The following is a 26,389-nucleotide window of genomic DNA, read 5'->3' as shown; positions in this document are numbered from 1 at the left end:
TATTAACATGTGTATAGTTTATGAGGCGTGACATTATAATTGATGTTCGTGATGGTAAAGTGTGTATTTAGATCAACCGCAGAAGCCTTATAAGCTGACTCAATTAAGACACTTACCATAGTAGTTCGTATATGGTACATTGAAAAACATTTATTGGAATAAACAAGATGTTCTTTTTTTTATGATACCAAGTGACATAAGTGACGGGGCGAACAAGTCGTGCGCCTGGTGGCAAGCGACACGCATCAATCAGAGTTTTCAATCGCAAAGATCTGAGGAGCACTCCCACTACGCCCGTTACCCTAAGACATTAACTGAGAAGTCTTAAGTCCAAGAGACAGGACGAATACGTCGTAGTTGAACAGTAGCAATGCCACGCAGTGCTTTTAAATCCATGTCAATGTCACTGCGCCTGTTACCACAAGACATAATTTGACAAGTCCCGTGTGCCTATAATGTCACTAGCACCCTTACCCTTAAAAACAGAAAAACGCAGTAATGCTTACATTAGTGCTTGGCGGCAGAAGCAGGTAAGGTGGCAGTACTTCCCTGGACGAACTCTTTCACAAGGAGCTCTACTAATCTACTATACTATGTTCAAGGTGTAAGTTGTAACTATTTCCATCTGAACAATTTTGAAGTAAGGATTCATTCCCTTGGTTATAATAAGTCACATGTGTATACGCCAAAAGTGCTTGTCCCATGAAAGTGACGAAACTAATGCGAACTACATGAAACAAATTATAAATCATATAGTGTGAAATTTTATAACTCTCGCTCATGAAAAGTTGTAATTTTGCAGATGTGGCCTTATTACACCAAAACGGTGCTAATTGAATTAAGTTCATTAATAAAATTTTTTCACGATCTCGGTGCCCCGTTTGCATCTTAGACGTTCGAAGAGGAAGCCCCGGATTCATTTCCCGATTTGGACCGATTTGAGAAATTACCTTTTATAAAATTACACGTTTACAAAATTGCCTTCATGGCCGAACGGTTATCATGTTGGACTGCCACGCGGAGGTCCCGGGTTCTATTCCCAGGCTGGGAGAACTATTTGTATGGCTTACATTCATTTCTCTCGTGAGTTTGGATGTAATTTGTGGTTGTCTATGTGTGTGTCCATGGCACCCGCGATACAGGGTTTCCCTAGTGCGGGGCTATAAGTGTGCACGTTATTTATTTATTTATTGATTAATTTTTATAAATTGTTCCGGAGTAAATTTCGTTGCTCTGGTACTCAAAGTCCAGGGAATTCTCTAGTTAGAGATAAGATATTTGGTGTGGTTCTCGGGTAAAACATATTAAGATTTTTTTCAGTGTGTATTTTAAACTATTTACTAATATGTGATTTGTGACTTTAAGAACTCCAAGCAAGAACGATATGCCGTGCGTCTCTTATGATTCGGCTCTTGTAATTAAGAAGGTTGACAGGGCCATGCGAAGGTGGGGGCTTGACCCATATAAGTAATACAACTACGTACTGCTGGTATAATAAATTATTCGTACAGAAACTACTTTGAACAGGCACTGAAATTATTGAAAAGCTTTGGTTTATTTTGGAATAGATCAAATTAAGTGTCATCTCAAAGTAACAGGATGAACGCAGAATGCGTAACATTCATACTAATTTTTGCCCTTTAGAAGGCTCGAAATCTTCTCATGTTAGAGCTTACACAGTTTTTATTTACATTTAATATATTTATTTATAGTTTTATATTATACATTAATTTTACTATAGATTTATGTGTATTGCTGACCACATTTTACTTACATGTGATATAGTAAATGTATTTGTGTATTTATTGAGTTAGTATTAGATTACAGTCACATGGGACTTATCAACTTAAGTCTCAAGGAGACGGTCGCAGTGGCAGTGCCCCTCAGATCTTTGTGATTTAAAGCTCTGAGTGGCACTGCAACTGTACAGGCGTATCGTTTACCACCCGGCGCACGAATTGTTCGACTCCTCACGTAGTATTATTAAAAACAATGTAGCGTTAAGTATTTTTATTTATTTATTTTTATTGCCGACCCGGAAATCAACTTTCCTCTCAATTTTTCAAAGGTTAGATGGAAGAAATTCTTTTATGGGATAAACTCGCCTTTGTACACTAGCCATTATTGTTTGTTAAAAATTGTAATTTGTCTTGTAGTACAATAAACTGTTTACGTAATAATATGTGATCTCTACGGTGTTATAAGGATCGTCCATTCTGTTTATTTGGACACTATGAATAAATAAATAAAACATTATTCTGTAAAGGTTTTATAACCAAACAAATTTCTGCACATTCACGTGACGCATTAACATTCGTACACACATTATAACGAGAAGCCGACGTTGATGTATTGTCGATGGCATGGGGTTTAGTACCCACGGGATCCAATTATGATAGTGTCCGAGATTAAAGCCCGGTTATGACCAGTCCGGGATCACTGTGTAGGATTAAAGTCATCACATAGAGATATGAGCTCTTTGCGACTGGACGGTCGATTTTGAGTACGTCCACTGCTTTAATACTTATTTCTGTATAAATCAGTATATAATTTGATTGGAATTTGAATTGGTTTTAGCTTAATTGCTTAGTTGATTTATGCCTATAAAGCGTTTTGAAAGCATTGCCGACGTATAAAATTACAGGATAATTTATTTTCGATCCGTAGCTTAGCAGAACGGTAACCACGTTGAGGCAACAGTCACTGGTTCGAGTCCAGTCGGGTCGAAGGAATTTTTCTTTGCGTTTGTTCGATCTTTGGAGCGATCGATTTTTAGAGCTCCTTGTGAAAGAATTCGTCCAGCGAGGTACTGCCACCTTACCTATTTCTGCCGCCAAGCAGTAATGTGAGCAATACTGCGTTCCGGTTTCCAAAGGTACGGGTGCTGGTGAAATTACAGGCACATGTTGCTGCTGCGTGGCGGGCGCAGTGGTAGTGCCCTTCAGATCTTTGCGATTTAACCCACTGAATAGCACTGCAACTGTTATGAACGGGCGTGTCGTTTACCACCAGGCGCACGACCTGTTCATCCCGTCACTTAGTATCATAAAAAAAAATTGTATCAATAATAATTACAAGATATCTAAAAAATAAAAATGCGATTCCTTTCCACTGTATCATCAAATCTTTTCAAGATATCGTGTAGTATAAAATTGTAACGTATAAAAATAACCTGAACTTTAACAATGGAGCTTTCCCTTCCACTTTAATAAACGCCATGAACGACCCTCATCAATATTTCAACCCCTTTCGATATGTCCAACTTTAGGAACTTAGTTTATTCATTACTATCTTATTATTCGGTGCTATACTTTCGTAAGTAGGAATATACAATAAGATATTCCTAAAAACAGTAATCAAAGGTGACAGACGTGATAATTGTAGGTACTTATGCTTCTTAATAAGTTAGCGAAACGTTAACGTAGTAATTATCTCGTACCGGGCAGAAAAGTGTAGGTTTGTATCGACTAAGTAACTGTACGTGTGGGTAGAAAGCGCGACTCCCTATGTGCTCGGTTGGAAATGCGAAACAATATGAAACAACAATGTTTCAAGTAAGTACTTTTAATACGTCATATCATTTAGTGCGTTCGTAGTTAATGCTTAAATCGTGCCGTTTCAACTTGGTATGTCACAAAAGTATCAAGTTTCTCTTGCGTCCGGGTCATGCGAGTTTACTTATGCGGTATCGTGCTTTTCAATACAACTTGATACTATATGAACATTTAGATGCTACTGTAATTTACTCCATTACAGTTAGTTGTTAGCGAATACTGTAGGTACGTGATTGAGCCGAGGCATAACACCCTCTTTTTCATCATCGTCATTGTCATCATCAACCTGTTTGTACATCCCACTGCTGGGCACGGGTCTCCTCTCATGCGAGGGTTTGGACCATAGTCCGCAATGTTGATCCAATGCGGGTTGGAGACTTCACACGCTTTCCGAGGGTTGTGTTTTCATCACGATGGTTTCCTTCACCGAGAAGCTTATCAGAGGAGCAAGCCCGGATTCGAAACCACGGCCCTCTGTTTGAGAGGCGGTAGATCAAAACATTAGACTACCAAGTTTTGTGAAAATAAAAATTCTGCGTAGGACGCATAATAATATGGATAGAAAACTTACAGTTCTAGGAAGTGATCAGGCAACAGTGACTTTGATCACGTCACATGCTCTACCGGGCCAGGTTCATCAGCGCCGGGCACATTCCGGAATAAGTGTTACACGAAATTGAATGTCATCCCCATTCCATCGCGCGTCTGCCGCCTGCCCTACCGTCTAATACTGTTTGTTGCTATGGCCTTGTCATTTGTGTCCATATGATGTGTTTTGGTACAATTTGCAAGAATATACTAGGCATTATAAGGATAATTTGTATTAGACTTTTTTAGATGATGTTTCAAACATGGGAGCTCTTTACGTTATCATTTTTGTTAAGATTCATCAAAATAGTGATACACGCAGAGTAATAGTATTTTGGATATTATTTGCAAAATTTAAAAAGTAATAATCTGATATTGCCTGGTGATCGACGTTATCTTGTGCAATCAGCGCATTTAAAATTAATTAAATGGAAGCTATACGAGCGCTATGTGGTGCAAATCGCCGGTTGCTGATAATGGACGCGATCCTAGAGAGCTTGCGCGTAATGGGTGGGCGCGTTCCGTTCCGGCCATTTTGCCGGGAAGGAAGCCAGCCAGGCACGCCTTGCGATGCTCCAAATAATTGCAATCGCACATTACTCAGCAGCTATCTCTTCTATTTGTCAATAGATGCACTGTGTCTTAATCCGCTGCCTTCCTAAATAGCGTTAATCGTTTGTGGCGTGAATATATTGCACTTATGCATCTGTATATGCAAGCCCGTACAAATATTTGTGTGCGGACTCAGACACTAATTCACACTAAAATAAAAGATTCAAGATTCTCTTATTACCAGTAAGTAGTAAGTATCTAAAAGACTTTTTTTGGTGTAATTGATTGCGGTGTGTCAAGAAAAGTGCACATGTGTGGTATAAATCCTTCTCGGATGTATCAACCATGAAAATAAATCTTGAGATCATGATGAATGAGGAAAGTTTGGAAAGTATTTACATATTGAACAGATTTGTAAAATCGTATTCAAATATTTTTGTAAACAGTTGAAGTACCGTGTTATTGAAATTTGAATTGCATCTTCTTGAGAAGATGATAGGAAGTGTGCAAAAACTATGGCGGTAATGCGTTGTGATTGCATCGGAGATCACCGTGCCGCCTACTCGGCAGAATCCCGCACGCACGTGAGCGTGTCTGTGATGGCGAGTGGTGCGAGACATTCAACACGCTTATGGTTACTGATGAACAGAAATGTACTTTACACGCTAAATTCGCTTATTAGACGAGGTGAATGGCACAATTTCGTTGATCAGTTTTATTTGAAATTTGTCGGTAATCTCTGCAAGTGGCCATCAATCATAACATCAGTCTACCAGCATCGTTGTCGTGATTGACAATAACGTTGACATTCACGAGTTTCGTGCTTCTTGTCCGTTTACTGCCAGTCATCCAATGTGACCGAAATAGATGCCAATAGTGCATTTGTTAATCGTATAGGTAAGTAGAGTGCAGGTATTGGTGCCGGTATGAAAAATACATGTAATTATACTGGTATTTTATATTTCGATACCTGGATACCAACGGAAAACCAATATACTTACCTAAAGGTACCGGTACTCCACGCACAGCTGTTCCCGTGACATTGCCAGTTTGCCACGTCTGGCTGCGGTTAACATGCAAGTGGAATAATATCTGGTATATAGTTGTTACAAAAACCTATATAATACCGGATAATTGATACGGAGACTAGAAGATCAATGAAATTATTTCTTAAAATTACAAGTATAATTTATACCGGCAGTATCTCAAGTACCCGTATCATAGAAAGGTTAATGGTACCGGTTCCTGGTACCGGTAAAAATACGGGTATAATTTATAGCGGTAGCATCTATGTACCGGTAGGTACTGTAGCTAGTTTGGTGGTACAGGTTTTTGAAAATACCAATATTCCAAGCCCTGGTGGAGTGTACAGTTCTGTAATCGGCTAGTTAGGTACATTGGACTTAAGAGGAGGTAACGATAGTCTGTTGACCTTAAGTATCTTGTGGTCACGAGCATCACGCAGTGCTGATTTCTAATGGCCGCCAATCTATCTCCGAACGTGACTGAGATGGATGTCACCGGCGCGGTGCAAGTGCTAGGTCAATAAACTTAGTTGCTTCCGAGACATTGCGCGACATTCTTGTCTTAACGACTCTTTGATGTACGAACGTTGATAGGTTTGCATATTCGCAGATAGTTTTAATTTTGTGATAGTGCGTTAACGGCTTTTGCTGGTTTCAAACCTGATAGTATAGTTGACTGACTGATTCTGCGTCAAAATTGAAACAAAGGTCATCGAGATAAAATTTTCATAGCAAACTTGTACTTTACATTTCTTGGTTTATGGAAATATAAGAGATTTTCGTAGCAGCAGAGCTCCTTGTGAAAGGGTTTGTCCAGGGAAGTACTGCCACTTTACCTATTTCTGCCGCCAAGCAGCAGCATTACTGGGTTTTAAAGGGTAAGGCACTTGTCAAATTATGCCTCAGGGTGACGGGAGCAGTGGCAGTGCCCCTCAGATAAAACTCTGAGTGGCACTGCAACTGTTATGGACAGGCGTGTATAGCTTATCATCTAACATGAAATCATTTCAAGATATCGTGTAATAGAAAATTGTAACGTATAAAAGTAGGCTGAAGTTTAACAATGAAGCTTTCCCTTCCATTTTAATAAACGCCATGAACGACTCCCTTCAATATTTCAACCCTTTCGATGTGTCCAAATTTAGGAACTGATATTATAAAAAACTTTCATATATTAATCAATAATCAAAAACATTCACACTTAGACACAGATAAATTACAAAAACAAAATCACAAACAAAATGAAAACTACTAAATTAAACCACATAAATATTTACAAAGACGCAATTATAAAGATACTTTGTATGGTGTCAGCCGCGGTAACAAAGTTGTAGTATAATTTGTTCTTTGCAATTATTACGTACATGTAGTCAATTCGTTGAAATGATGAATAGCCCACTTATTCACAGTAACCTTATTGTCTGTAAGGGGAAAGTGCGCGGTGTTACGCACTGCCCTCAATCATTAATCGATAAGTTGGGGGATTGCCCTTGCCAACTCTAATTGGATGTGAAATTACTAGGTACACTAACAATACAGATGTTTGTATTAGGTAGAAGACATATTGTGATGTAATTAAACGACCTCCATTGTCAAGTGAGATGCACAAAAGAGTTTCACGGTGTCGCCATCTCTGAGGTCCCGGGGATCAAATCCCCGGCCAAGTCAATGTAGAAAACCTAAATTTTCTATTATTGTCTCGGGTGTGGGTGTTTGTGGTACCGTCGTTGTTTCCGATTTCCATGACCTGATTTGATTCCTCCACTTTTAATTGTAAAATGTGCCGAAAGTTTGGCGGTTCCATTGAGTCTGTTGTACGGGCGATCATTGTCTGAGGGAATTGTACCTAAACTGTGGAAATCTGCCTTCATCACACCGGTCCATAAGAAAGGGAATAGATGTAATGTGGAAAACTATCGTCCCATATCCAAATTGTGTCTATTTGCCAAGGTATTGGAAAGGTTAGTTTATATAGAAGTTTATTCTAGTTTACAAAATTCATTTAGTGGCGATCAACATGGTTTTCTTAGACAACGTTCCACATCCTCAAACCTGATTATTGCAAACGATTTCATTACTAGTGGGATGGAAAGAGGAGCACAGGTTGATGTAGTATACACTGATTACAAAAAATGTTTTGACCGAATAGACCATTGTATATTGCTTTCTAAACTTCAAGCAGCAGGCATACATGGTAACTTGTGTCGTTGGTTTGCGTCCTATATTGATAATCGTAATCAGGCTGTAGTCTTACGGGGTTTTTTGTCACAGTGGACTAAGATACCTTCTGGTGTACCCCAGGGGTCAATTTTGGGTCCACTTTTATTTATTATTTTCATAATGGACATTAACAAATGCTTTCGTTATTCAAAATCTGTACTTTTCGCAGATGATATGAAAATCCTAAAGGTTATCAACAATTCATCTGATATCCGTGATCTGCAGGAAGATCTCTGGCGGTTCGAACAATATTGCATTACGAATAAATTAGACCTAAATGTAACTAAGTGCTTCTGTATGACTTTCTCTCGTAAAAATAACAAAATAGAATCTAAATATATACTCCATAATCACAATTTAACTAGAGTCAATAATATTAAGGATTTGGGGGGCATACATGATAGTAAATTAATCTTTAAAGATCATATTGATCATATTGCAAGTAAGGCTTCAAAGGCCCTCGGGTTCGTTATCCGTATGTCCAACGATTTGAAATCTTTGAAAACTATTAAAGTTTTGTACTGCGCCTTCGTGCGTAGTCATCTTGAGTACGCTTCCTGTGTATGGAATCCCCAATACAACATCTATATCACGCGATTAGAGAATATACAAAAAAGATTTTTGCGATTTCTTGATTTTAAGACCAGACAACAGTCCGTGGATTACGAACACCGTTGCAAGCGGTATCATTTTCTGCCTCTTCAAGTGCGTCGTGAAGTGAATGATCTTTGTTTTCTATCCAAATTGGCTAATGCTGGCATTGACTGTCCGGAATTATTGTCTAAAATCGGTCTCCGTACTAACTCATTGACTTTGCGGAGTCGCCCGTTGCTTCACATTCCCATAGCTCACACAAATTATAGACAAAACACATTCATGATACGCGGCTGTAGTACCTATAACAGGTATGACACTGAATATGACTTTGATTTGTTTGAAACAAGCACAGCAACTATTCGAAGAACTATAACTTTGAATTATTTTGGACGGTATTAATTGCAGGTGTGCTCAAGCTGCATATTTCGTTATGTGTACATCATTGTTTAATTTACTATAATGGCTTAACATTGCAAAATTTTCCGGTTTTTCTTTTCTTTTCTTTGGTCTGTATAAATAGTAAACTATAAATAAAGCTCTTAATTTGCTATTTTTGATATGCATAAGTGGAGGTTTGTAATAGGCTCTTTGATGTTGTTTAGTTTGTATTTTATATTTTGTATTAATAGCTGTAAACCTTCCTAAAATAAATAAATAAAATAAATAAATAAATAAATAATTTATGCAGTTGAGCGTCTTACTCTTTATTTGAATAAAAGTGTTGCCCTTTCCGTGTAGCTTTAATTTTTAAATTAAAAATAACTGGATCCCATTTGGGATTCGAAATTGAAAATTTCTGTACGGGCTTTATCTTGATATTATCATATAACTAATGGACGGATTAGCGCGAACCAAACCTCTCTTATTCACCTGTCGCGTTTTTATCTTTCACGTTTTCTAATTCGCATATTAGTGCTAATATTTTTAATGGAATCCAAATTTTTTTCCCGAAGTACGACTTCGTTAATTTTCGAATGTGAGACATTTTCATTTGCGAACAAGTATTTCGGAAGATAGAAAGTGACCTTATTTAGTAATAGGTGCTTATATTAAATTATGACCTTTGCACTTATGTGTTGTGGCGGATGGCTTTAATTAATCGGTAACTGATCACTAGGGCTAATGATAAATAATAAATGTGCAATATAAACTACAAAATATGTACATGTGATATGGGCAAACGCTTTTGAAATATGGTAAAAATATGGAGATAAAAACATCTGTTTACAAATCGCCCACGCTTTATTATAAAAAGGAATTAGCAATTTTATTCGGCTTCTATCTTATTTACATTACTGTTATTGTTATAGTACACAATGTTTTTTTTTATTGTCAAAATTATAACTCTGTTAGTTTGGTCGGAACAACGCTTGGAATGATCTTTCGACGTCACATGATGTGACCGTTGCCAATTTAAATTTGCACAACTCCGCAAGCGAGTACGGCACGTCTAGGTTGCCTTCTAATCTTCCGCACAATATACTGTTATTTTTTTTTAGTACAGTAAACCCTTGTTTTTGTCAAGAACATACTTTACCATCTGTACTTCGCGACTGGTTTGGAAAATCTTCGATATATTTTTCCTACTTGAAGTTTAATTTTCACATTTGAGAGGCCGCACGTAGAAAGATAGCGCGTACTATTGAAAATTGATTATTGCAAGATATGTGTAGAAACATGGCCCAAATAAACCTGTAAATATGGAAGATTAAAGTCACTTTTTATTCCAAATATTCCAAATAGGTATACATTATCACGTGCCGGCTTCATTAAAGGACCGGCGGTGCCGGCTTAGCTCTTTGTGAAAGAGTTCGTCCAGGGAAGTACTTACGTACCTTACCTATTTCTGCCTGCGTGTAGCTTACCATCAGGCGCATGACTTGTTCGTCCCGTCACTTAATATCATTAAAAAAATAAAGATTTAGATCCGAAAAAATAGTTGCATTTCCTATTATGTATTAATTACTTAGGTAAATTTCTGTCACGTAACTGGCAGTAATAAAAATGGTGCAGTTTAGAAATCAATAGTATAGCTCTTTTTTGACGTAGCCTGAACTTACAGTTAATGCAATAAGGCAAAGTAGAGTGAATATTAGCAGTTGTTAGTATTAAATGGGTATTACTGTTTGTGAAATAGACTGAAACACAAAACGAATTTCTTACTTAATACGGTCGTTTTGTATATGCCAGTTGAAAATTAAGACTTCATATTCCTTCACTGCGTAGCATAGGTTCGGATGTCCACAGGTTGAAATAGAAAATCGTTCAATTATTTACTGGTACAAAAATAAATACATTTCAAGAAAATATAAATGCGCGTGTTATAAAGAACTTTTAAAATAACTATACTGGTGAAATTACAGGCACATGAGACTTATCAACTTATGTCTCAGGGTAACGGGCGCAGTGCCCTTCAGATCTTTGCGATTTAAACCTCAGAATGGCACTGCAACTGTTATGGACAGGTGTGTACACGACTTGTTTCGTTCCGTCCCACCACTCGATATTATAGAAAATAAAAAATACCATTCCATTAGCTGGGGCACAATTCACCGGTTCCAAATTGTCGGTCGCACAATGACGTTACAAAGTTGGATCAAAAAGAAATTCGCTGAGTCAAAACTTAGTGAGTCGCATGTTTGCTCGCACATGCCCTAGCATGTTGCCATTAACCCAGAAGTTAGTTAGTGTGCCGATGGAGTAGTGCTGATGATATTCATTCATTAATCCCGGCCAATGACGAGTGCCGAAGAGACAATACACGCGAAGTACAATAGCGTGTCTCCCACGACGCATGCGTCGGCTGTGTAATCACCGGCACAGTTAGTCTGCCCATTGTCTTGGGTTCCGCAGGGTTTTTGTCCACTCCTAGATCTCCGGTGAAAATTTCGAGCAAGAAACTTAATGACACTCGTCAACGCTAATGAATGACCGTTCGACGCGACGCTTCGCTCTTTGAACTTTTGTCTTCACTTTCCAACCACTTTTACACAATAAACACAAAAACTGAAGCTTGAAAGTCTGGGAGTAATTCATTATCCTTCCATTCTCGGCAGAGATTTATTAGGCTCGATGCTTGGCGTTTAACATTAACTTTTTGCGATATTTTAATTTTAAATCTGTGGTTATCTTCATGGCGCAATATCGCGGCGTTTTTATGAATTCGGAGAATAATGAAGGTTCCTGTATATTGCTTGTAAATCTGGCTCGGTGGCAGATGAACGCTTGTTTACGAGACTAGGTGCCGATGGGGTGCGGGTGCGTGGGGTCGGGTGTCCTGGCAGCAGCCCTACCACATTTCTCGAGGAAACCGTCTGGTCGAATAGGTTATAAACAGAAGCTTTTAACCCGAAAGTAATTTCGAATTTACGACATGTGCATGCATATCGCCTGGAGGTTTCGAAGTCAAATGTTTGTGCCGTTTATTATGTTTCGATGTGCTTGGTCACGACCGAAAATCGAGCACATTTGGCGTATTTCTTTGCACGACACGTAGCACGCGCTTAGAAACAGCATTTTCGTTTGTCACTCCCCAGCGAGAGAAGTAGCTTGTGAAGTATATATTTATTTGTGACGCGAGTGAAACATTAAGTATGTTTGAAATACACAGACGACTAACAAGCGGAATAACGCAAACGCATACCAAACTAGCATACGGTTCCGACGACATGGCATGCTGAAAATGTCACTATGAAAGTGGTAATAATAATCCCTGAGAGAGTTCGTTTAATTAGTGAGTGAATCGCAGAAGCCAGTTATAGTGGCCCTGTAACAGCAATTATAAACAACATTTTGGCATTTTGGTGAAGTCCATGTCGCCTTTGGCACTTGATACTCTCACCATGCACCTCGCGTCAAGTCACGCACGTTTCTGGAAGACAGAAATCCTTATCCGATGCGATGACATGATATCGTCGGTGTTTTGTAGAAGTAAGCGATAATTCGATTTTTTTTCAGAAGAGCATGTTGAAGGTTTTAACGATTGTTTTAAAATGTGTAAACATTTTGTCCTGTTTTAAAATTCAATTTTGGTTTTAATTATGTTTAAATTTTAAAATGGAATTTACCTAAAACTGGACTAGAACACCCACGTTATGTGTAAATTGTGGTCTTAAAGCTTTAAATAACGTGTTTTAAAGGCAACTTTTCGTATCCTGTCGTAATTACAATTGAAAATTAATTTTCGGGATCAGGCCGATGAAAGATCCGATTTAGAAGCTTAAGCTCACTGACGAGGACTCATTATGCAAGTTTAACCCTAATTTATACTGAAAGCTAGCGCGGTGGAAGTTTACTGTTCGTGCAGACTGGTTGCAGAGCTTAAAACTCCGGTGCTTACAACATTCGGAGCTTGCCGGCTGCTCTTAGCGCTGTTTCCCTAAAGGCTTAGTCGTAATGCCTTCTGCCTACTTTTCGTCACGGATCGCTTATTCGAGCGACGCACATTCTTTTTACATTACATGTTATTTATTGTCCTTGTTATTATTGTAACAGTGTATTGTTTTTATTGTGATGAAATCAATACTAACACAAAAGTATCTATGACCTTAATTTGAGATGTTAATAAGGCACTACCGTAAAACTAGTAAGGATATTGATATTGTTATTATATTTGAGAACTAAGGTCGTGGTTAAAATTATTGCTGAGGATTACAAACGTAGCGTTATTTGGCCAAACACCGATAATTAATCCAATTTATAAGGCCCGGGAATCGAACCCTAGACCTATGCGTGGCAGTCCAGGATGGTAACCGTTCGGCCACGGAGTAAGTATTTCCCAAGTTATTTTAAATAGGCATAAAAATAATGATATATAAACGTTAATAGTTAACATGGTAAAATCAAATTATAGAACCGTAGTTTCAACATCTCTACAAAGAGAAATATAATCCCGGACACATAATTCGGGCCTCCTTGCGTTTTCAACATAAATACCCTTAGCTTCAACAATGCTTGATTGGTCAAGAACTAATATGCAACTTTGAAACTGGTATACTTTATTTACTATTTATTCTTTTCTTAAGTCCTTATTTGAATTGAAAAAACCGGAGAAACCTTTTTCTTCGATGCTAACTATATTTTTTATTCTAGCCCTTTAAGGATAAAAATGGAAGGTGGCTCGAATTACGTGTCCGGGAGTGTATATATGTAAACATATATATGTATAATTTGATGAAAGAACCGAGACGAGTAATGTCTTCTATTGGCTTTTATAGTGTAGTGACTTAACTGAATTAAAAGTATGTGATGCGAAGGCACTAAAGAGTTTTATTGTTTTATCGGAGAAAGCCAGCCTGTGTTATGGTGTAGTTGACTAAACAGTTGCTCTATAAACTACCATTATCGACGTTTTCAACGCACACATATTTGTGGACTATTGATTAAAATCGAACTAGAATTCGCGACATTGTTGTGGGAAATTGGTAGAGATCGTATTTAGGGAGATTATTATATGTACTCACAAAATACCTTTTATAGACGGAAAGAAATTGTATAGATTGGAGTAATTGAAGGTTTACTTTTATTATATTACAAATACCACGATCAATTACAATCAAAAATACTTCCATCTGAAACGTATACAAGATTGCTTAGATTATGACACTGTCATCTCGTCGCACTTTATCTGTAGACGTGGAAATGCAATGCCCGCAGTAAATGCAGTGAATTGAACAAAAATTTTAATACGGCACGCTCCTGCATTTCGTATGCATATTTTAAAGAGGAAATTCAGGCGTTGCGCCACTATAATGTAGCAGATATCTTCACCCTATTCACTCATGCACTGGCTGGCTTTTGAAAAGTTTGCGTGTAATGCGAGTTTAAATGATACAAAAAATGTATATTGGGTGCGCGTATCTTTTAAACCGTGCTATTATCGTAAAAATGCATACTTTTGTAATAACTGTCTGTATTGTAAACGGTTAAGAAAGTCACGCAACGTCGACTAAGTGCGATGTGTTCACAAATACATACGTATGTAGAATCAACGCGAGAAATTATATTTCGCGTGTTTCTAAACAGCATTGCACGTCGCCGAACATTCGGGCTCCGTTCGTATTATTACATATTCCTACACATAATGAAAAGATATTTTCGACGACATCGGCGACTCAGTGTTTCCAGGCTCTAGATGAGGAGGAGAGGAAAGTTCGTTTCCTAAATTGGTATCGAGTTCTTAGGTTTCCGCGATAGTTACACATAGAAAATATTGTTTCGGATCTAAACCATACCAACGTTTCGGGCCTTACAGATTCCATGGTCACGGATGACTTGACATGGACACGAATAGGTTCTGTGTAGTGCCCCGGGAGTACTGCGAGGTTGTTAATATTTTATAAATAACCCTGTATATAGTTCCCATAAAAGCATTTTCAAATTTGGTAATGAATTGTATTTGTAGACGGTATTTAGATAGTAGTTAGTTCCGTCAACAATCCTCAACAGTCGTTGTAAACCACGCCTTGGATGTTGAAATATCGATTTGAGAATAGGATAACTATGTTTACTATTCAAATAACTTTCTCCCTATTACTTTCACTTGGGAATAATGAATAAAATCAATTTGTATCTAATAAGTATACTAATTGTTCAAAGTTAATTAAAATTCCTGTTTGATTGTTTTGTGTTTTAATGAATTCATTGATTCAGTTGAAGGGAATATTTTAAGTTAATCATTGAATCAAACTATTCATCCACTTATAATCTATGACCGGTGTTCATGCGTCCTTTTCGTACTCGCTACAAAAATAATCCACTATCTCTATCTTCAAGTAGCAACTGTTATTGTATTAAAATAAACAGAAAAATAAATAAAATATATAATATTGTAAATATTTTTGCTTACTTACGCATGATAAGGGATTCGTTATGTTTTATTTGCTTTCTAAATACACACGACAGCAATTTTCTTGAAATTTGAATAAAATGACTCAATTTTACAAATGTTAGCTTCGTCTCTTTGCTCGACGCAGACTGATTGCAATATCGTACAGTTATTTGATTTTCGAATCAAATAACTGTCCGATCATGCAGGCATGTTGGTAACCTATCTGCCTTTTTTAGTATATAAGACCATTGCACCGAGCATTCTTTCTTGCATTTTACCATAGACAACGTTATATGCTTTGCAAAAATGTCTTTCTTATATTAAGAGAAACGCAATGTGCTTTAATGAAAGAATTAAAATGGTAAGCTCTGGTAAATGTAGAGCTGTTTGCTAATAGGCTGAGTGCCCTTCGTCTCGTTTTACGTTTTGTACATTTTGTGGTCCGCTTACTTAGCAAGGAAATGGATGTCGTTAGTTAACTTGTACGTGTACGTGATGCGTACGTGAGGGAAACAGACGACGTGAAAAAAGCGTAATGTATTTTTGATATGTGACAAAGTACCGTACCGTTTTGTCGTGTGACAATGTAACTGCGTATTGTTACGAGGCGAGAACGAAATTATGTAATTTGAATACCACACGTGTTTCATTGCTTAGGTCTTGTCTGTGATTTCAGAGTTTTAGGTAGGAGGATAGTAAATACCTTATACCTTGTAGTAAGGTACAGTCGATGCCTTAACATACCTGAACCGTTAACCCGTGAGCCGTAAAATTCATTTTGGTATAATTTCAGCATTTTTGCATCATTAGTGAATCACGTTTTAAGAAACTTAGTTTACATCATACTACGAGATGGGACCAACAAGTAGTGTGTCTAGTGCTAAGCGACACATCTGTCCTTAACAGTTGCAGTGCCACTCAGAGCTTTAAATCGCATAAATCTGAGTGGCACTGCCACTGCGCCCGACACCCTGATACATATGTTGACAAGTGCTATGTGCCTGTAATTTCACCAGCACCTTTAGCCTTCGAAACCGGAACGCGGTAATGCTCACAATACTGCTTGGCGGCAAAAATAGGTAAGGTGGCAGTACCTCTCTGGATGAACTCTTTCACAAGGAGCTCTAATGCTGCTAAATGTATACTTACTTAAATACAGAATACAAATTTCAACCATAAAGAATATGCGTACGAAAGCTCTCAAAACCAAAAGGTCGGCTAAGGTAAGTCAGGTATCTTAGGGCACCGACTGTACATGTAGCTTTCTATGTTAGCATCAGCTCATTATTGATCTGCATGGAAAACAGAACAAACGCTTTCATACGAGGGTTGAAATAGGTCATGTTTACCTTAATTTGGCGCTTTGACATTCGGGATGAACAGGATATATTGCAAACAGAACTTATATTCACGCTGAACGCGATATATTGTTTCAACGTTTACTTTTGATCGTAGATAGTATTTTGTTTCCAACTGTTTTTTGGCGCCTTCCGTGGTTGAGTGGCTTGCACACCGGTGTTCTTAGTGTCGACACTAAGAACGTTCGATCCCCGTATTTATGTAGACGTACTAACTTTTCTATATTGTCTCAGGACTGGGTGTTTGTGGTACCGTCGTTGTATCAGATTTCCATAACACAAGTGCTTTAACTACTTACTTTGGGCTCAGAGCGAAGCATGTGATGTTATGTAGTCTAGTTTGTTTTTGTTTTTAACCGACTTCAAAAAAGGAGGAGGTTCTCAGATTCGACTGTATGTTTTTTTTGTATGTGTGCTACGCGATAACTCCAGTATTTATGAACCGATTTTCATGATTCTTTTTTTGTTGGAAAGGGGGTACTGCCGTAGTGGTCCCATTTCTTTTTGAAGAAAATCATCCATTTCTAAGTGTGGCTGTTCACTAGTGTTCACTCATGAAGATTCTTTTTTATAAATAGCGCCTAAATTTTACTTAAGGAGCAATTATTTTTATGGTTGATTTTGCTATTTCTCCAATTCAAAGCGTTTTTCTCTCAATATACTTTGAGTAGTGAAAAGCGATTTTTACTATCTCCATTGTCAAGTCCTGTATATGTATATGGTGAACTAGGGGATATTTCAATAAAACTTAGCAAATAGACGTAATTCCACGTACTTTTGAGGTCGGTTTTTTTAGTACTCTGTACTGAGATTATTTTGTGTAGATTTCTTACAATTTGTTATTTAGCTGGATTTTGTAAAATGGAGAATAATCACATATGTCGTACTCTCATAATAGGAATAAGCTGCTCAACAAAGCTATATTTCTGAGAGATTCTCAAATAGCATAAAGAAAATGAAGATAATATTATTTATGAAAATGTTATTTGTGTTGTTACACGTTGGGAAGGCGCCTGGGATTGTATAACAGTTTACTACCTAATACTGTTATGTTTTGTCCTATTTATTGTGAACTGGAACTTTTAGTTGTTATTGATTGTAAGTAAATGATACTCGTTTTGAAGTGTAGCTTGTGAATTTTATTAAAACTGCTTTTCTTGACGCATCAGAAGTTGCTACTAAATAAACGACGAAATAGCTGGGTCTAACCTCCCAACCCCTCTAAGGTGAACGCCCCGATTCCGCAAACACACTATAAAGTCGACATTCAAGAAAACTTTACCCGCACAAGAATCGATTACGCATAATCGGGACTCGAAAATTACATTACTTTCATATATTTCTAGCCATTTCAATGGTTGCCAGTTCCTACTCTGGGAAAAGTTTATGAGCATAATTGGACATGTTTCGCCTGGTGATGAAATAGGCCCCCTTCCCATAAATTAAAAAAAATCGACATATATCCATTAGGACTTTAGCTGGTGTGGACAATTCAACAGATATTAAATCTATAATATTATCATTTTAGAAGAGAAAGTATTACAGTCACACGTGAGCGCGTCGTCTGATTTGTCACACGGAGCATGGATTGAGATCACTGCCAATTCCTGTCATATTTGACATTCTACATTCTTGCGGCGTTTACCAGACGACATTTATTTGCCAAATATATAATATATAAGGAATATAAGGAATTTTTTATTTCTAACTGAATAAAAAATAACAAAATCTGTTTGGTTTTGGTCTTCTGTTTAGTTTAGCTTAGGTCTCTCTCAATATGGCTCTATAGAAAATAAATAATAATATATACAATCTTATAGATGAACAGCTTATTTTTTGTTTGTCTCATACTCTCTCAATGTGGCTCTATCGAACCCAGGGACTTCAAACACTTGACTTGAACGAATTTGAGGTCGTCTTTATTCAATTCATATAAAGGCCTTATAGAAAATAAATTTATAAAACCTTACAGATTAACGGTAGGTGCAAAAAAAAATTTTAATAATTGATATTATAATTTTATTAACAATATTGTGTAGGTAATTGTATGATTGTCTCGAAATGCTTTCCACTCCTAACATTTCTCCAGTAGCTTAGTAAATATCAGTTGTCTGAGCTTAAATTTCGTTGAAAGCTGCGCTTTCATGTTGAATTACGAGGAATATGATAAAAGTTTAACAAGTCGACATTTTATAGAAGTAACTCTACAGAACGAGATCTCCGCCAAGAGATTGTAATATGATATCGAAAAAAGTATGTTTCGCATAATCGTGGAAAAGCACAGTATTGTTGATGTCGGCTCGTTGAAGACTGTTTAGTCGAAGTGGGTCAATGTACGCTACATTATTTTCTCGAACGGTACCGGTAATAGTATGAATAAATAGTGAAAATAATAAATTACGTAAACTTACCATGACGTGGAGAATCCTGCAGAATACTCGGAAAATCCTTTGAAGATGGCCACTTTCGGCTGACACTGTCACGTAAATTTTTTTTGTCAAAATCACCTACATCTGGTCATCCTTAAGTCACAACAGTGGGAAAGGGGTCACTTTCATTGAACGTTACGGAACCGGAATAATGTTTAGGCCGGCAAAGTTGGGCCCATCTCTGCACGGTGCGCTCGCGGCTGCGTCGGCGACGGAGTGTGCTGGCGCAGCGGCCCCCTCCAGCTTCCTGACCTACACCTAGTTCCGCGGCACCGGCTCCGCGACTACGCTCCTCCCGTAAACAAACGGTTCGCCGACCGATTACACGACCAACAACTGCTCAGAACGCGCTGACGCCTTACACTCCACTCTTGCTCGTCTCACCACATTTGTAATTCAATGTGGTAACGGTTTCGAGAGCGTTCGCGCGTTTAGTTGAGTTCGCGCCGTTTCTAGGTCGTGACATACTAATCTCTGATTTGGAGACCCTCACATTCTCTAGCGCCAGGTGCGCTCAACAACTACTTTTTGTTTTTATGATTATAGCTGGCAACGGATTTCATGGGGCCTGCCATGAAATTTGCATACTTACATGTAAGAGAAACTTTACGCTTAATGTGTTGTTCGTTAAACATTTGTCGATTTTCTTATGATTTATTTGCTTTCTTTTTGAGACAGCGTATTTTGTCTCCTTTAAATTTCTTCGCAGTGAAAGTTGTATACGTGACGGTCGTTGCTTAATGTGACAAGAAATTCAAAATAAGTAACAGGTTTCGAAATTAGTTCCGCACTGGCAAGGTTTTTAAATGCGAAAAAGTACAATATTGTATTAAATACTATTGATGATAAATTATGATAAATATTGTAATATGCATATTTTTCCACAAAAAGAATCAGGATGCTCTTTTTAACTTACTTCAAAAACAGGTGAACCGATTAAGATTTTTTTGTTGGAAAGAGGGTACGTCAATATTGGTCCAATATAAATTGGAAGAAAATATTTCACTCTACGGGTGGTAAACTAGGTGATGAATCCTGTTTCGCGCACTTTCTCGTAACAGATTTCAATAAAATTTCGCAAATAAATGTAATTCCACGAACTTTTGAGGTCGGTTTTTTAGTACTCTGTACTGAGATTATTTCATAAGCACTTAATATAACAATTAAAAATAAATAATCATCGAAATTTACATCACGGCTTTGCCCATCACCAAATTAAAATGATATCTCTCACATTATATTTAAGTCTGTTCATATTGATTTACCTATAGTCACGTACATAGATGTGGAATAAATTAGCAGTTAAGGTTTAATTTATATTCAGTGTAGTCGCGTATAATACGTTAGTGAATATTATTGTCAACAGTGTGGCCGACGGAACACCCAACGCGCGAACTTGCCTACTTCATCAGAAACTGCAGCTCCTCAATTGCTGCATCAAACGAGCATTAGATGGAAAGAACAGCGTAACTGGTAACTCGTCTGATGATGAGTTCTTCGATTGCTCAGACGGGGAGGGCGAGGAACACCCTCTTTGGGATCGACCCGTTGGTCGCATAGAAAAACTTGGCGACGCCACGCTTAAAAACGGAGCACCTCTTTACATTCCACGTACTCAGGTATGCATAACGATAATACAGGTACTGTTACTTTATTGTAGTCGCGGTAACTGGATACTTTTGGTTATGATTTGCATAATTTAATTTGACTTTTCAATATAGGATCCGGCGCCAAAAACTGAAGACCAGTTAGAAGAAGATGCCGAATTGATGGTGCGCCTTGGCGACGATGCGAAAGCATCAGAACTACGCGCAAGAATGATGAGCGCTTCTTTGCTGTCCGACATGGAATCATTCAAAGCCGCTAACCCTGGTGCTGAGTTATGTGATTTTGTGCAGTGGTATTCGCCTCGAGATTGGAAACCAGATAATGGTGGTGCGTTAGGAGATAGGATGTTGTTACCTGGTAACCCTTGGGTCGAAGCTTGGAATGTAGCCAGACCTGTTCCAGCATCACGACAACGTAGACTCTTTGATGAAACTCGAGAGGCGGAGCAGGTTTTACATTTCCTTCGTTCTCGCACAGTAAGTAATGTCGTTGAACTGTTGCTCCCAGCTTTGTTACGAGCTGGAGCAAACAAGGCTATGGAGGAAGGTGTGCCTGGAGCTAGTTCCAGTGTCAGCGGATTGGATAAAAGAAGAACTTTTGAGATAGCCTCGAGAGAACTATACGAAGCTGAGAAAGAAGCATGTCGGTCGTTGTGTGCGCGGACGGTGTTGGGCGATAGTGTTGAAGGGAAACCTTTGGATGCAGCAGGAAGGACGAGAATTTTGAACGCTGTGGGTGGAACTCTTCCGTCCCCGACGCGATTTGAGTTCACACTCAAGGTTAAAGATGCAGTAGCACCACAAGTGATGCGGGCAGCTCTATCAACCGACATGACCATCATCGGAGCGTTTACAGAGCGCATAGTTTGTTTGTAGCATTATTCGTAATCACCACATAGTGCATGATTACCATTTCTAAGGGCCAAGTTTGTTAATGCGTAGTGATAGAAGCTAGTGTAGGTAGATAAAAGAAAGTGAGTATAGCAATTGTAGTAGTTGCTTGTGAGGATACAAATAAGAGGCCATAAAGTTTTAAATCGATCCACTGTAAGCCACAGCATGAATATATTATAGATTTTCCTTACATATCTGAATTATCTAGTGAAGCGTTAGGTAACTGCTTTGTACTTTAATAATAATGTCTTATATGTATACTAATATATAATAATAATTTCTTATCTTGATCCCAATGTCATTATTTCTAGTGTAGATTTTCAAATTCGTGCTAAATAACGCAGTGATATCTTCAATTCTGCTTTCATGTGTATTTTATTATAGTTAGTAAAAAATAATGTTTGCCTTAGTCTTGCGAGCTCCAGACTTCGATCGCAGCGCGACACGGTAGCCATTAGGGCTTACAGTTTCGCTGCATTTCCGCGTGTCTTGAAAAAAGACAAATCTCGGTGCCGTTTGCCAAATACCGGGAAAAACGAGACTTTCGAGACGACTTCAAAAGTAAGTTTTCATACTTATACGTTAGGGATTTAGGCAGTAAAATATAAATTCTTTATTAGCTCAAATTATAAAATATAAATTATTTATAAAAGTTTTTTTTAATTTTTATAGTGGGCACGAAAAAAACAAAGGGCGTTTAACGTAATTTCAGATAGAGAGGACCTAATCTCCACAGATTATACTAAGCTCCACGCTACAGTGTTGCCATGTCCATGTAACCAGAATAGAATATGACTGTTGATTTAGTACATTTTTTAATACTGTTTAATTCAGTCTCAAAAGTCTCGATAGATATTCTTGAAAACATCAGTGTCGAGTCTTGAAAATGCCAAAAACTCGTTGAGATTCTCGAAATTTTTGAGATGAAAATTTTCCAGAATGAAAGCCCCATTAACCTTAACTAAATGCTATGGTCCACTAAAAGCCTCATCACCAGACCATCATCAAGTTGCGTTAGAATAGACCTACTTGATGTTCGTTTTTAGGGTCTCAGTTCGACTGCTTTTTTTTAATGTGTATGTTAAGCTATTACTCTGACATTTGTGAACCGATTTCAAACATTTTTGTTGGACAGAGGGTGTCACAGTAGTGGTCCCATTAATAATTTAAGAAAATATTCCACCTACTTTCCGTAAACTGATTTCAATAAAACTTGGCAAATAGACGTAAGGAAACTTTCAGGTTTTATTTTTTTTAATGAAATTAAATCCGTTTGAAAAATGTATATCGTATGGAAAGCGTGGTCTATTTGGTTCAGTTGATATAAAAAAGTAATAATCATTATTATATGTAAAGTACCTATTGAAATTGGGTTTTTAAAATTTCGAGGTAACTTTGTTTTTTTTTCTATCGTGAAAATTTTTAGGAAACTTGTTTTCATTCCTTATTCAGTGTACCTATAGCCTCAATTTCACTATATATTTTTTCCAAAGTGATTCAACACTGTCACTGTTATGCGGAATCAACCAAAGCCATTTGAGCTTGTATAGACTCTTAAACTCTCAAAATATGCCAACTGCGCCACTGTCGGTGTATCGAGCCTGTTAAATATAAATGTTATTCAATACGCGAATTGTGTATGTAATATTGTTAAATCCAATTGTTATGAATTGATTCATAGTGTTATGTATACTCGTACGTGCCTGCCATTGTCAGGTTACACAAGTGATTACTCTGTGCAATTAACAACCAAACGGAAACTGTTATGCCTAGTGATTAATTCTCTTCGAAGTCTTTATGTTTAGTGATATTAATGATTGTACTGGCTATAACAAAAAGGTGTTATCATATTGCAACTAGTGATAAACTTATCCACAATAAGTTGATAAAAAAAGAACTATAACGAAAATGAAATGTAATACGTGTTTAGTTGAAGTTGTTTATGTGGTAGGACCTTTTTGTAATATGCTGTATATTACTATTATGCGTTTTAAGAAATACAAATTATGTGACATGGTCAGGATGATTTTGTTTGTTTGTGTAAATATGCGATAATTTGTTGCTGTTTTGCAAGTTTTACAAACCATCATTGAGTACATTTTAAGATATGCAACAATTTGCTTTATTTTTTCGTCCTTCATTTAATGGTTTAATCGGCAATAATTATGTAGAAAAGTTACGGATTTATGTGAAAATATACTGCGGAAAAAATATGATTACTCAACATTTTGCGAAATCCGCTTTATTTACCATGACAACAAGCAAGTATTCCCTAAATACTTATCTAGGATTTACATTATCGTGTTTTATTTATGAAACGTGTGTCGGGTCCAGCCGATCAGTGAGCCCTGCCGGGTGCGAGTCTCGAACTTTAGGTAGAGCGTATTATTCAGACGAGAACAGGGGAAACAACACCGTTCACGACCTTGTATTACAGACACAAAAATGTGTCTCCAGGGGTTGTATAGTATAAAAATACTATACCACCCCTGGAGACAGATAGATTGCTTTTTATTTATTCCTGGTGATTTAACGACTCTAGTCTGTATATAACCATACATAGTATGTTTAACGAAGCTATGTTTAACGAAGCAACTAATGGAAATAAAATTGCGCATAAGCGTCAGAAACGTCAGAAAAAAATTGATGGCCCACGTACTACACTACTACAGTAACCCCTCATACATAGTGATGTACGTGGATCAGTAATCCAAGGATCACTTTTATTTGTTATTTTATGTCCGATCACATCGCGTTAATGAAATATAGCACAAAGTACACGAGCAGTCGACTCGGCGCTGTGGAAGTTGTGTGTGAGTAGATTCCTGACGTCATTTTTGCGATCCTTATATCGTCGTTGGCATCGTGGTTAGCGTGCGGCGTTGCGAGGGGCGTACTATTACGCATAGGACGCTGACCATCGCCACGCGAGGGAGGTAAGGTCGCGTGGAAGGTCGTCAGGAGCAGGAGATGTACAGTCGGTGGCAGCCGGCTGAGATGCGAGCGGGGGGTGATGGTGTCGCAACGTGCGCATGCGCGGCACAGCACCGCGACCGGGCGGGAGCCTCGCGGGCCCTCAGTGGTGCGGTGGGACGCTCGGTCGATCCAACGGGCGCGCGCGATCACGATTTCTTGTAAGAAACGAATCAACCGTAATTTTTTATAAAAGATATTGAAATGTTCTCGTAAAATTAACTGTCGACTCGACACCTCGTCATCGTACTTCACAGTGCATGAACAATCCGAGGTACTTTAAGTTATTGAGATTGCAGAATTTTGCCCGAAATTTGGTATCGTCTATGGTAGAGAGGCATGAGACATAATCTGGACACCTGCTGTCATGTGACAATAAAAGCACCTGCGAAATCGGGAGTTGCGTCGAGGTGGGCGATGTAATCAGCGGCCGGCCGGATTGTTATCGGAGGCTTTGGCGTCAGATGGAAACCGTTGCGAATTTTGAAAATTAATAGTGAAAGAAAATAGAGCTGTTGACCGTGTTGAGTTTTGTGCGGTGAATAGTTTTGATTGGAGAACAAGATGATCAGCACTTTTTCACTGAAGGTAAGATGGACAAGGAACTAACGTAAAAAGTGACATTTACAAAAAGTGTATATATTTGTTGTTGCTACATAGAAAAATCTTTGCATTCTCGACGGTATAAGTACCTATATAGTGGCTAGTAAAAACCTAATGGTAGCTAATACAAAAAATATGTAAGGCACTTGCCTTCTTCACTCTGTAGGACACTTTGAAGTAATCCCCTCGTCACTATAGTGGATTTACTGCCATAAAATACTTTTACGATTCGATATTCTTAACTCTCATACCTATTTTATTATACTATAAAAAATATTATTGAAATATTCTTAAAATATGTAAACAGAATATAATGTAATATCTCAACATGAAATATAGACCTGTTTTTACTTTATTATTCTTAAGGAGGTGTTAGGTCACATTATCACGCTAGTCTAACTCGTATTGGCGACAATTATCTTCGATGAGTTTTGTGAACCAACATTGTAATACGTGCCGGTAGATGTAATATTTAGATATTTACAGTTTTTACCTTTAGTATTTTTGTTTTAAAAGCCGTGGTAGCATAATGGTTTGACGTATCGCCTCTCAAACAGATGCTGTAAGTTCGAATCCAGTCTCGAACCTCTGAGTTTTTTAATTTGAAATTTACATTGAGTTTTTCGATGAAGGAAAACATCGTGGCGTAAAGTTTAAGGCTCTAATCCCTCGCCTGAGAAGAGACCTGTGTCCATCAATGGGACGTATCAATGGGTTGATGATGATGATGATGGTTTTTGTTTTACACAGCGTAACAATAAATATATGAAAGTGTCATATGTTAGGATATTAAAGTGTTTATGGTACTAAACAAGTTTTTATAATTGTAATCTCCATAACAATATCTTCTGATGGTAAGTAAAGACTTGAATATTTATTGTACAGTCAATAACACATTTAGAATAGAATACAAATAATTTATTCCTTATTAAATCACAGCACACAATACTTTTCGACTACAACACAAGACTTAAAACAAATGGAAAGCACAACATGCGTCATTACATAGAAGTTAACAAATAATACTAAAAAAAAGAAGTTTAGGTAAATAATTATTTAACGATAAATAATGAGCACTTAGCTAGACATTTTACTTTGGACTGTTCTTGTAGTAAGCGACATCGAGTTAAATTTAAATCTTAAGTATCGAACTTGATGTG

General features: G+C 37.6%; 2 protein-coding genes across 4 annotated transcripts in view; one reads left to right on the top strand and one right to left on the bottom strand.

The window, feature by feature from the left end:
- Positions 1-19,347, bottom strand: part of LOC113232017 (leucine-rich repeat and immunoglobulin-like domain-containing nogo receptor-interacting protein 1) — a 44,437-nt gene extending 25,090 nt beyond the window's left edge. Inside the window, exon 1 of one of the 3 annotated variants that reach the window (XM_026466656.1) lies at positions 19,135-19,347. In XM_026466656.1, coding sequence (XP_026322441.1) covers positions 19,135-19,137 — 3 coding nt within the window. In that variant the 5' untranslated portion in view covers positions 19,138-19,347. The remainder of the gene's footprint in view (positions 1-19,134) is intronic. The other 2 variants (XM_026466648.1, XM_026466639.1) reach the window with 2 other exon arrangements.
- Positions 1-22,229, top strand: part of LOC113232038 (rab3 GTPase-activating protein catalytic subunit) — a 49,822-nt gene extending 27,593 nt beyond the window's left edge. Inside the window, exons 3-4 of the mRNA XM_026466666.1 lie at positions 20,519-20,771; positions 20,874-22,229. Coding sequence (XP_026322451.1) covers positions 20,519-20,771; positions 20,874-21,635 — 1,015 coding nt within the window. The 3' untranslated portion in view covers positions 21,636-22,229. The remainder of the gene's footprint in view (positions 1-20,518; positions 20,772-20,873) is intronic.
- The last annotated feature ends 4,160 nt before the right edge of the window (positions 22,230-26,389 follow it).

Source organism: Hyposmocoma kahamanoa, unplaced genomic scaffold, assembly GCF_003589595.1.
Source record: "Hyposmocoma kahamanoa isolate Upper Pololo Valley unplaced genomic scaffold, ASM358959v1 102, whole genome shotgun sequence".
NCBI lineage: Eukaryota > Metazoa > Arthropoda > Insecta > Lepidoptera > Cosmopterigidae > Hyposmocoma > Hyposmocoma kahamanoa.
This window is presented reverse-complemented; position numbering and strand designations above follow the sequence as displayed.